General features: G+C 39.1%; 1 protein-coding gene across 8 annotated transcripts in view; it reads right to left on the minus strand.

Annotated features, from left to right (window-relative positions):
* The window catches only part of LTBP1 (latent transforming growth factor beta binding protein 1), a 205,088-nt gene that overhangs the window by 88,714 nt on the left and 104,322 nt on the right, over positions 1-12,052 (minus strand). For all 8 annotated transcript variants that reach the window (XM_049830887.1, XM_049830886.1, XM_049830883.1 and 5 more), the window contains 2 exons: positions 8,244-8,346; positions 2,630-2,701 (listed from right to left, as the gene is read on the minus strand). In XM_049830887.1, the coding sequence (XP_049686844.1) occupies positions 2,630-2,701; positions 8,244-8,346 (175 nt within the window). The remainder of the gene's footprint in view (positions 1-2,629; positions 2,702-8,243; positions 8,347-12,052) is intronic.

Genomic DNA, 12,052 nt, shown 5'->3' on the forward strand with positions numbered 1-12,052 from the left:
AAATGGTAATCTTGTTACTTACTGCAGTAGGACTAAATTTCATCCTGGCTTTGTTTCATGGGTATCCTTCTCCCAGTTCCTTCCTTACTTGTACCTCCTTTTTGGAGTGTGTTGGTGAGCAAATTACAGAGAAGCCGCCCAAGTCTCAATAAGACAGTAAGGGGAACCTGCAGGAGTTGCCACCTCTGTCCTCTCCATAAAGTTAAGAGTTGTCCCCATCCTCAATGCACCAACAGCCTACTTCCTGGTGGGATAATCCGACTCCCATTGTCTGATTAAACTCTAGGTTGTAAGTTTCCATGCACCAACTCCAAGTTATATTTAGAGTCTACAGCTTGCTCTCTTCTGCAATAATGATAGCAGTAATAAACCAAACTATTTAAAGGCTCATATTTCTTGCAGTATTAGTTATGTAGTACAAAAATTTGTCAGAGGAAAAACTATCAAAACCCAGTACAACAAACAATGACTAGCCTACCAGGTACGCATCTATTTCTGCACACTACCATGGCAGGACTTAGCTCCCTCTTATGCTCCTACCCAGAGTCATATGTTCTTGCTCTCTATCAACCTGTCACTGTTCAGCAAAACAACTTCCTCGTCTACTTCTGGCAACCTTTACAAGCACCAGACCAATTTTTAACTGTCTGTATCCCCTGATTAAGGACCTTAGTTTCCATGAAATAAGGTTTGCCAACACCTAGGTACAACCCCTTGAAAAAAAGTGAACGCCCTAATCACCTTTAAATGCCTGCTGGGTTGCTGCTCTCTAGGAAACCATTGTGTATGCACCAGGGTTTGCGCACAACTACTGGAGATATCAAAAGCTCCTGTCTCTCCTGGACCACATTCAGAGGGATGCACGATGGTACTAATGCATCGCGGCATCTTCCAGACACTTTCTGTGCTCTAAGTTAGAAATCCTCTCTTTTGCAGACTCTGAAAAACCTCATAACTAATATGCAGAATCAGACAATCTCTTTCAAAATGACTAGAAACATCTTGCTGAAATACACACACCACCTGCATGTTTAATTTGAAACGTGAAAAGGAGGCCCATCTACGCCTTACACTCACCACCTTCACCTTTTCACTTAGCAGTTCTCATCAGTAAGTTGCCATCAACATCTCCCCATCCCTTTTATCTATTAAGAAGACTCTACAGTCTTTCACTTCAGATCAGGGAACAAGCTTTTGAGATGCAATTTGCAGCTCTCCTCCATTTAGTTTTTTACTATTTTGACCCAACCCAATTTTCTCTCACAATCCTCCAAATGCCGCTACCCTGCAAACTGTTAAACCAGTAGGTAGAGAATTGAGCAGCAGACAGGTTAAAGTGGCTGTACTTTCTGATAGCAGCTCACACCTCCCTCAGCAGTGGAAGCAGCAGGTGTTTGTGTTTAGTGCTCTATAAACTGTATTTTTTTGGTTGGTAAAATAATTTCTTTATGTGCAGCAGCCAGCCACGTTCCTTCATCAATGTGCTAACTGAAAGTTTGCAGTTAAATAAAATTAACTTTATCTCCAAAGTGCCTAAATATTCTTTAACACCAATTACTCTTTCATCTTCTCCTTCTCTCCACCACTACTACTATTTGTTGGGACCTCTTTCACCCTTGCAGTGTCAACAATGACTAACAAACTTAACCACAGATCAGTGTCAGACTCACTTGAACTCATTCTTCCCTTCCTTCCCACATCTCTCTCCAGAGCACCACTGCATGATTGCTCACATCTTCTCAGAGCTCCTTTTTCTTGTTTACTTGAAATGTGCCAAGCAAGTCAGACAAGCAATTAAGCTCTTTCCTACATCCTCATCTGGCACCTCTGTTCAATACTCCAAGATGCACAGAAAGAACGAGCATATGTCTATGTTCATCTGTTCAGCTTTGTCAGATAAAGACACCATAGGACAGCAGAATCTAAAAGCCCCAAGCCTTTCTGTGCAGCTGCATGATCATGCAGATCCCACAGCCCTGTAGGTTTTGATAATTTCTATGCTTACAGCCACGAGTTAGACGGCATAATCTTGGAATAACACAAATTATACAGTGTCTAACTCCATACATCCTCACCTGCACTATGCACATTCTTGAAGTATGTGGCTCACCGCTTTACATGGCACCCAGGTATGCATCATTTTTCATTTCCACTTGCCAGTGACATTATCTGGCTGTTCTCAGTAGCGTTGTGTCTAACCTCTTAAGTTCAGAAGAATTATTCTCTGATTACTCTATACTTTCATGATTATAGAAATTATTCACTATTGCTAGTTTAATTTGACTTAACCAAGTAAGTCTGCAGGTTCACTGTTTAGCAAAAGAACAGACAGAACAATGTATTTCTGCTGAAAAACAAAGTAAATGAATCCTTACAAAGTCATTTTTATACATCACCAAAGAAAACGAGAATATACATAAATGTTTTAAAAGTTTTTTTTTTGCCCCAGAGCAAAATAACACTCTAAGGAGTTGCCAGTATTTTGAAAGAGTTCAAAGTAGCCTCAACATTTTTTCCCAAATACAATACAGTGTACTGGATTCATTCATCAAAGTCCTAAATATCAAAGAATCTGTCACAGAAAACTGGTACTCAAAATAAATATCATCAATTGTGGGCACTACCGTACCTTGACAAAATGTAGCATTGATCCTCTTGTAGCCTTGTGGGCATTCCATCATAGGACTGTATCCATGGTAAGCTGAAGAAAAAAATGATGTCAGTTAAATACTGCTGATTTATACCCTTATTTAGAGAGCCTGACATCCAAATTATTATGTAACCATTAAAAAAAAATCATTGTAAGTTTTTATGGGTATGGTTAAGCATAAGGGTCAAGAAATTAAAATTAAAGGTTGTACATGTAACCTTAATTCCATTTCTTTCCACAGGTATACCACTCAAGTCTTCAGCTATGCAGTCAAATTTGTATGTTTTCCAAAAAAGAAGTCTTTGAAATCGGGACATTATCTTTCATCCTAGTTGTTCTCAAATATTCAAATAATTACTTTCCCAAACCAGCTACAAATATCATGCTGGGAAAAGATAAAGTTGAAGATTCATGGTGGAAACTCAGTGGTTTTAAAACTGAAAGCAGCTTTAGAAAGCAGAAGTATCTTCAATGTTAAGCAAAATTCTTGGGTACTATTTCTCCTGCCATACTGAATTAAAAAAATATATATTTGAAATACAGAAGAAATGGATGCAAATAAACTTTTAAAACAAGGCAGAAACAAGAAAAAGGCACATTTGTGATTTACCTAACAAAGTTGCTGAATTTTGAAAGACTGTGTCACTTATTGGCTGATCAGTTTAAACTGTCAAGGACATAACACCACTGCAAAATACAGACTGAATTCAATTTTGCCAAAATAGGAAGTGTTCAGTTAACTAGCTTTTATTTCTATTTATTGTTTCTTTCCTCCACTTAAGGTTGCCTTTGAGACTACAGCAAACTGTTTATTGATTCTTAAACTGTTATAACATGAATGAGAGCAGTAACTTCTTTGTATGGTTATGCAATAAGAGCTAACCTCTCGGCAAAGCCCAGTAATTTATTAAACATATAGGACTAAACTTTTGGCACTATGATCAAACAAGTGCCTTTAATAAGAGTCAAGAGAGTTTTTCATAATTTGAATGCTACAACAGAGACACCTTACATTTGGTCGGATCTTTTGTTTTCCTTTAAAAGTGTTCTAAATGTTCAGCAGGTCAAAAAAAAAAATTATCAAACACATTACTTTCCATCTTTATTGTATATAAACTGTCAAGTAAGACAGAACAACTGAGTGAGATAATATTTTCAACTGGCTTCACTTCACATATAATACCTGAATTGCACACTTATCCCTGTAGCTTATTTTAAAACTGGTAACTGGTTGACTATAAGGGGGGGGGGGGGGGCGGGGGGAATTATTTTCATTAGTTCTAAAGCTTTTCCTATCTTTGGAAAAATTTAAGTGATGATCTCGAGTAGCAGTTTTTGGAGTGAGATAGTTTTATTTCAAATTGCTGTGAACTATTTAAAAAATTGCTTAATTAGAACACTAAGATTCTCCTTAGAGATTGCTTAAAGTGATAAAATGGTTAAACACAAAAATAGTATGGGTCAAGATACAGCAACAATGTTCTTACAGTTTTGAATACATACTTTTCCATCTTTGCATTGACTACAACCATTTTAACACAAACTAAAATTTGAAAATTTTATCTCTCTCAGCATGAAGTGGCAGCTACACATTTATTTTCAAGGCAGCTCCAATCTTTTTACAATGTTAGTATAAAAACAGTTGAAATTTAAGGTGAGATTTTCAAAAGCACATTCCTGTTGCCCAAAAATGTCAGTGAAACTCCTAACATCCATGTTGGCACAGTCAGATTCATAATTGCACTGATTATGTCCTAACTTGTCTGTTTGCCATTACAGACCTGATTCAATTCACACTAAACCCAAGAGAATCTCTCTTTTTTTGGGCAGGAATGGTACCCTGCAGTACAACCTGGCGCAGGAAAACAGAGAAAGAGCAGAGCTCTTCCAGTTGTAGATGGAGACCAGCCCATAAGCTATGCCAGGCCTTTTCCAGTGCTGCAATGCATTTTCCCTTCCAGTTGCTCTAGAACATGCAGTGGTGGAATGAGGTCAGAGATTTTAACCTCTCCCTCCCTCCTCATCCTCCTACTCCCACATTGAACAGGAAACAGTGGCTTACTAGCAGCTGTTTTCTTCCTTCTACAAAGAGCAGCAACGTAAGCAGGTCTCAGTAAAGAGCTTGTTCAGTGATGGCTAGTGATCCATGTGGGAGCTGGATGAAGTCCTACATTACTTACCCTTTACTCACTTAGACAACCTGTTTGTAATTATTAACTGTTAGCAAGAAGCCTGAACAATCATAACATTCCCCACATAACACAGAAATGCACTTTGTCTTAAAAGTCGTCTTTTGTAGAAGCCCTCAAAAATGGAGATCTGCTCCAAAATTTCTTTTCATTTTCAGTAATACTGAATAACCTGTAAACATACATGCGACATGGGAGCTGTCTCAGGCCAAAGCACTTGACTTTGCAACCAGACAGAAGCCCTGACTCAGCACTGGCTATTACCCAAAATACATAAGTACATCTTTATGAAGTGACAAAGCCCTATTTAAGTCCGTGGGAACAAGACACACACAAACTTATGTACATCCTTAAGTAGTTGGCTGAAGAGAGAAGAAAAGTGCTTGCTAATGAGACTGAAGTATATGCTTAAATATTTTTCTGAAGTGGGTTTTGCAGAAGATCACGTTAAGTGTGACCTGATTACATATTTTTACATAACCAGGTCAATCTTAAACAAAGTTTATGAAGCATAAAACCATAAAAGCAAAAGGAAGTCTGGTTGCTTCCAAGAAGTCTACAATAAAAATGGTAATACCAATTTAGTGAAGTATCAGAACAGGTCAAAATTACATGGGACTAATATGGGACTAGCTTTGCCTGCTGAGACACTACCATGGACACCACTGAACTGATAACTTACTAATAATTTGACTCAAGTTTTTCCATCCAATAACATATATATAAATAAATATATATATAAACATATACATGCATACTCTTTTTGTCACTGACATATTCTTATTATGGTAAAAAAAACCACAACAAAACAAAAACTTGATGAAATATAAATCCTTAAGCAGCCACTCCACACTTCCCTTAAATCTTATCATAAATTTACATTTATCTTTGGAAATTGTTTGCTCTACAAAAGCATGACACTTTGATACTGACATGAGGCTTATTTTGACAGCTATGCCCTAAGGACACTTAGGCCCAGATCCAAAACAGATTTGAAAGTTCAAGTTGTGTGCCTAAGTTCAAACTGAACATCTATAAAACTCTAAGATGTTGTAAGATCACAAATTCCTGCAACACTAAATTTATCACCTTAAGTTCTTAGAAATCTGAAAATTCACTATTTGTACCCAAGCAGAATTGCCATAAGTCATGGCATGATTGAACAGCATCATGCTTAACTCATTCCTAAATCAAATCTAGACTAAGAAAATACATATACCTCTACCAAAGCTTCCTGACAGATTCAGTTAATGTTCTTTAAGCATACACCTACCAAATCATACTGTTGATATAATGTAGTGGTAGATGACAATGTATTTTAACCTGGAGAAAACGGACAGTGCCCTCATCTCATCCTCCCTTCTTAAAACACTAATGTACAGTGAGAGCTCCCGAGAAAGATGAGAAATGTATCCCATTATGTCTAGGAGACACAAACCCTTACTTTCCAGGAATGCTTTAATCGCAAGGACAGGATTATTCCAAGTGGCAACATTCTCTGTCTCCTCTTGAAATCATACAGTTACATCCTAAAACACAATTCCAGATTGAGCCAGAAAGCAGGAGTGAGCATGACTCATACCATAAGTAATTAAGGACACTGGGAAAGAGACCGGGCTCCCAGGACTGTTCCAAGAATTGCTTCTATGTTTCACTGGTTAGGGTATCTCCTCATAGGTATAAAATGTAGATTAGAAATTCTTCTGGCAGATAAAGGAACTGTGAATTGTCCTATCTCGAGCAAGTGTACTAGCCATTAAGCTTTATTATAAAAGGACAGTGCTCATCTCATTAGCATTTAAAAGAAATTACTCTTACTCAGTGCTTTGAAAAAAGGGTGGTGGACTTCCCTTCAGGAGAGGTTTTAGGGCGAGTTCAGGCACTTCTCTGTACCCAGCTAGGAAACATCTGGGGACCAGGATTTTTGACATGGTTTGTCCCAGTGTCCCAATGTTGTCCTTTGTGGATTCCAGGCTGAGATGACCAGTGTTTTACCTGAGCTATGAAGAACTAGCAAATGGGCTTCCCTTCGAACGAGGCACCAAAAATTTGTATTAGTAGTTCCAACCAGGTTTTGTTTGAAGCACCTTTCAGCCTATTGTGATTTTTCTCATGTCACACCTACATCCACTAAGCAACTTTCCAGATGCCCACATGCTTCTGATGAACAAGACTTTCAGTTGTAGTTAAGTTGTTACTTCTTTGGAGAAAGCTATAAAATCAGGCCATATTTCACAATTCATACACCAATACAGAATGCACATCTCCATTAGAAACTGTACTTATGTGCTAAAGGATACCAAAGTCTTTTATTAACTATCACCCTCAAAGACTCCAAGTAGGCTCTCTTTTAAAAGCACATCAGAAGATAAACATACTCCAAACCACAAAATTTAAATGCTTCATAAACTAACAGATCAGACTGAGTTAGCATAAATTTATATCAGACTCTCCTGTGGAAGGAGGAGTCAGAGAAGTAGGAGTAACAGCAGGTTTTTTGCTGGAATTGTATTTACATCCACATTAAGACTTGTGGATATAAATATGCTTCCAAAAATATCAAATACTGAACACGTTTCCAGTGTTGCTATTGGTACAAGTAACAGAGGCCTAGAAGACCTAGATAAGAATGACTGCAACTCCCTGCACTGTTTTTGGCCCACTAAATGGAGATCCATTCCATCTACAAAACAGAGATCACATGATCTTTTCTCATCTTTCATTTAGTGATGAAAATATGATACGACAGAGAAATATTACTATTCCTGTGCAACAAGAATGTAATTCACAAAAATTTTAAAAGACTAGCTTCACCTATCATGCAAATAATTTGAAATTTCTTTCCATTATAATATAAAGTCAAATCATAACAAAATGGTGAAGAAAGTCTTTGTCATTGCCTAATTGTGGAGGAAGATATTTCAAAAACAGAGCAAAAAAATGTAACTGACAATTTAGAGCTTAGAAAACTTGGCTCTGAATTTGAAAGTTCATCTGCAGTCCCAAGAGGTCACTGCATTCTCTCCAAGCAGTAACTGGCGCCTCCATAATTTAACATTTCAGTGCAAACTTTTAAAAAAACAAATCCATCTGGAAGAGGCAAGATGATTCAATGTGATTATCCTTCCTGCATTGAGAAAACACAACAATGCATCACTGACTTAAAGGAGGAGAAAGGGGAAAAAACCCAACAACATTAACTTTGCTGGCTGCACTGAGTGCCTGCATATTGTAACTCTGCTGGCATGCAGAATTCCAGTTTCTGCAACCTGTCCCTAATCAAACCATAATATATTCTTTCTATTATGTTCCTTTTTTTTTTTTTTCCAAAAAAGGAAAAATATTACTTGATGGAAAAAAAAGCCATAAAGTGATCCAGAGAATAACAACAAAATAACACTTACACGGCTTCTTGGGACATTTTTGGCATTTGTTAAAACCCCAGGAAGTACCCACGGTTCCACAGCAGTCTTCTTGCTTGGAAAGGCCAGGAAGTGCTTTGCCACACTGGAATAGTCAGGTAAAGAACACTCTAGTTAGTGATACTATATGATGCTCACTTCTAGTACAATGGTTTTTTTCAGTCTTCTTGGGTCAACTTCTTGCTGAGACACTGAAGGTTCGCTGGAGCTCTTAGCTGAACTTAAATAGTGTCTATGCATTGCAATGGCTCTCTACACAGGCATGAGTAAATTAGGTGACATTATTATCTTTCCCTGTGTCAACCGGAAAAGCAGGAGAAAGAAACAGAAGAGAACAGTATGTCACAGGAATGAGTGAGTATATTTTCAAGGTAGTAAATGGCCATCGGCACCTATTCCCTATATTCTTCGTCATAAAATCATGCTAGTCCACTTTTTCAAAAGCTGTATAAATTATCTCAAATACCTTTCTAATTACTCTTTTAAAGAAAGACAAAAAGTATGACTGTGATTTCTATAATTATTTCCTATTAAAAAGCCTCCATTTCCTGCCAACTTATGTTTAATATTTATGACCACTTACTGAAAATTGCCAAGTTATGACAGATTCTGCTGCCCAGATACTGAAGATGGTAACACAGATAAGATGAATGAGGCCAAAGTTAGTGATGTCTGTGTTATTCCAAACAAGTGTCTATTTCCCCATTGAAATATTTAAATTAATCTTGCAATAATTTCTGAGGTCAATATCCCCCCCCATCAAGAATATACTTACCATGCTTTTTATTAATAAGGATACTAATTTTCAGAAGCTTACAAGGTACTAGTTATATTCTCGACTTTGGCAATTTTCTTCCATTTTGCATGGTAAAGAAAGCTTAAATGTATTTCTGAGATACAGACATTAAAAACATACATCTAAACCTGTCAATTAGGTATAAAATGGAAGTGCATAAAGCACAAGAGAAGTGCACAACAGCTGCACTTAGTAACCCTTTCAAAGCAAATGCTGATATAAATAGGCACTGCAGCAAACAATCCAAATGTGCCGAAGTGTGAATCCTCAATATGGAGTGAATAGACCTTCCCTAATCTAACTTTCTCTCCTGACAGCATATAAACCTCTAACCCAAACGCTCACTGCTGCTTAGCTTTCAGCTCAAGATAGCTGGCTTATCCTGTGGCCCAGGCTGTGGCCTTGTGGTTGCTGTCACTTTGGCTGGTAACCCAGTCACTCCGCAGTGGGGATACATGCTGAATGCACAGGCACTGACGGCTTCCTCCAAGCTTTCCAAAGTTTTTCCAGTGTGCTCTTAATCATACTGACACACAAGTCAATGATGTTTCTGAAGTACAGAGTTACTCAGTATAGCTTCACAGTGTGACTACTAACAGGTTAGCAGGCTACTCCACAATGTCAGGGCTCTGACTCATCAGAGGGTCACCTCTTTGCACAGGGAGGGCTGGCAAGGCATCATCCCAGCCATCTTCTCTGCCCCTTTTTCACAGATAAACCCCAGGTGCCTCCTGAAATATCTCAGCAACAAATTAAAAGCAGCACCATTTCACTGTTTAAACATCAAACTGTAATGCGCAACCTGCGGCAGCTCAGCACTTGCTGCATGCGAAGCTTCGACGTCTGTCAAGAGATGTGTGAGCAGCTGGGAGCATCCTCTGCCCCAGAGAAAGCCAGCCTCCCTCATGAAGTGGAGCTTTTAGCACCAGGGCAACTTGGCAAAGTTACAGTGCGCCTCTGCATATCACCCCTATAGGGGGTAGCACCACTTGGGCTTTGAGCCTCATTTTAGGGTGACACATGAACAGCATAAAGAAGAGTGGCCAAACAGTTTAAAAGAGACTGCTCAGTTGTTGTGCAACTTTAGGAGTCTATTTTCACACTACTGTCTGCAGAGGGTCTTGTGACAAATTTTCCCATGTTCCAAGGGGAGAGAAACAGTCCTTGCCTGTATGGTATTTGGCTGTGTCAAAACAGTAAATTATCTAAGCAAGTCCCTCCCACCTTTCAGATGCAGGCCCAGGCTTACGCTATGTGAACATGTGTCTTTCAGTCTGTCTTGCACTCCCCTGGCTGGGGCACTGGCAGGATTAGTACGAGATCGACCATTCCTGATTGGTCAGTCAGAGTCCACTGAGTTCTGTTTCCAGAAGCAACTCTTGGCCTGACACTTCACAAAGGCCAGCAAGATGCACAAACAGGGAATTCTGCACAACTCCCTCTGCTGCAGCAGCTCAGCTGTTTTCAAAACTGCAATTAGCTCTTTCAACTGCCTCTAGTTAGATGATATACAGATCTTGCTGCAGTTCCCAGAAGCTCAAAAATCTTTCAACTAGAGAGTACATATGTCTCCTCCAAGTGGTTGCCCTTAAACCTTAGAGAATTCATGTTATGTCTTCACACAGTGCTGGTTTCTCAACCCGCATCCCAGGTGAACATGCTCTGGGAAGGACCATTTTACTTCAGAATCACAGCTATTCAGTTTTACTTTATAATTACAGCTGCTCAATTCCTTTCCTAGAGCTGGGACTGCTGCTTCAAAGACAGAGAAGCCACTTACTGAAGTTGCCTAGTGTGGCTGTTATGGAGAGTCACTTAAACCAATTTGCACTCAACTCTTCTTCCTGCCTTGTGCCTCAGTTTTACTACTCTCCTCTCTCCAAAAAGAACTGAGAGGAATCAAGGCTGGTCCTGCACCTCCCCTTATGATCTCAGAAACAGAGCATTTGAGCAGTGAGGCCACATTACCTAACACCCAGTGTTCCTCTGCAAGGTCACAAGCCTCAAGGACACATCCCAGCAGCTCGTGTGTGTCAAGGCAAGACTCCACTAATGTGAGAGCTGACATGCCATCGTGAACTGGCCCTTTCACCCCCCCCCCCAGAATAGGTGTCAATTAACAGTAGTAAATTAAAAGTATATAAAACAAAGAAGAAAAAAAAAGGAGGGGGAAGATGGACTAAAGCCCACTTTTAGTTTAGGTGTGGTGCTACAGCATTTTCACTCTACTGAAAAATCACGATCTCTGTGGTCATAACTTTTTCAAATTTCCATATAAAAACCATGAGCAAAAATAAGGATGCCAAACTCTGAGTCATCTGGCAACTGTGGTTTGTAGTTCTGTCAGTAAAAACTGGCAATGATTAAAGCTGCTGCTCCCACTGCCTCTATGGTGAATTAAAGCTTGAAGAATCAATGATAATTTGGTTAATGTCCAGATCATTGTAGAAACTGGCCAGTGAGGAAAAGCAACTGCCACATGGGGCTCCTAGTGGTGTAAGATCTGCGTAACTTTGGAGCTATGTATCAGAAAATATGACTGCTCTGCAAAGTCCTAAGCCAAGCAGAAACAGAGTTCTTCTATGGCTAATAAACCTTGATTTCTCTGATCATCTAATAGTGCTTCAGATAGTTTCAACACTCATAGCATTGCACAAACTGTTTCCTAGCCAGCTACAGTTTCTCAAGATGCTCCTCCCTTTCACAAACCCTAAGCATCAATGAACCGAAGCTGCTCTGTTTCGACAGATCTCAAAAAAAATTTTAGGTAATTTCTATCCATTTCAAAAGTTTTACCCACTTCCTACTACTGAGAAGAACTCATTAGTTCTTCAGACAGTCTGTTCCAGTCTCTGAGTCACAAGTGACTGGAAAAGTCACTTGGGAGAATCCATAACTATTTTTAGTTTGTCTCACCATTCAACGCAATTCCAACACGTAACTATGAGCCTAAAATAAGCAGGGAAGCTAAACAAGCATACAGCTTGCACTGTGC

Source organism: Accipiter gentilis, chromosome 28 (assembly GCF_929443795.1).
Source record: "Accipiter gentilis chromosome 28, bAccGen1.1, whole genome shotgun sequence".
NCBI classification, from domain to species: domain Eukaryota; kingdom Metazoa; phylum Chordata; class Aves; order Accipitriformes; family Accipitridae; genus Astur; species Astur gentilis.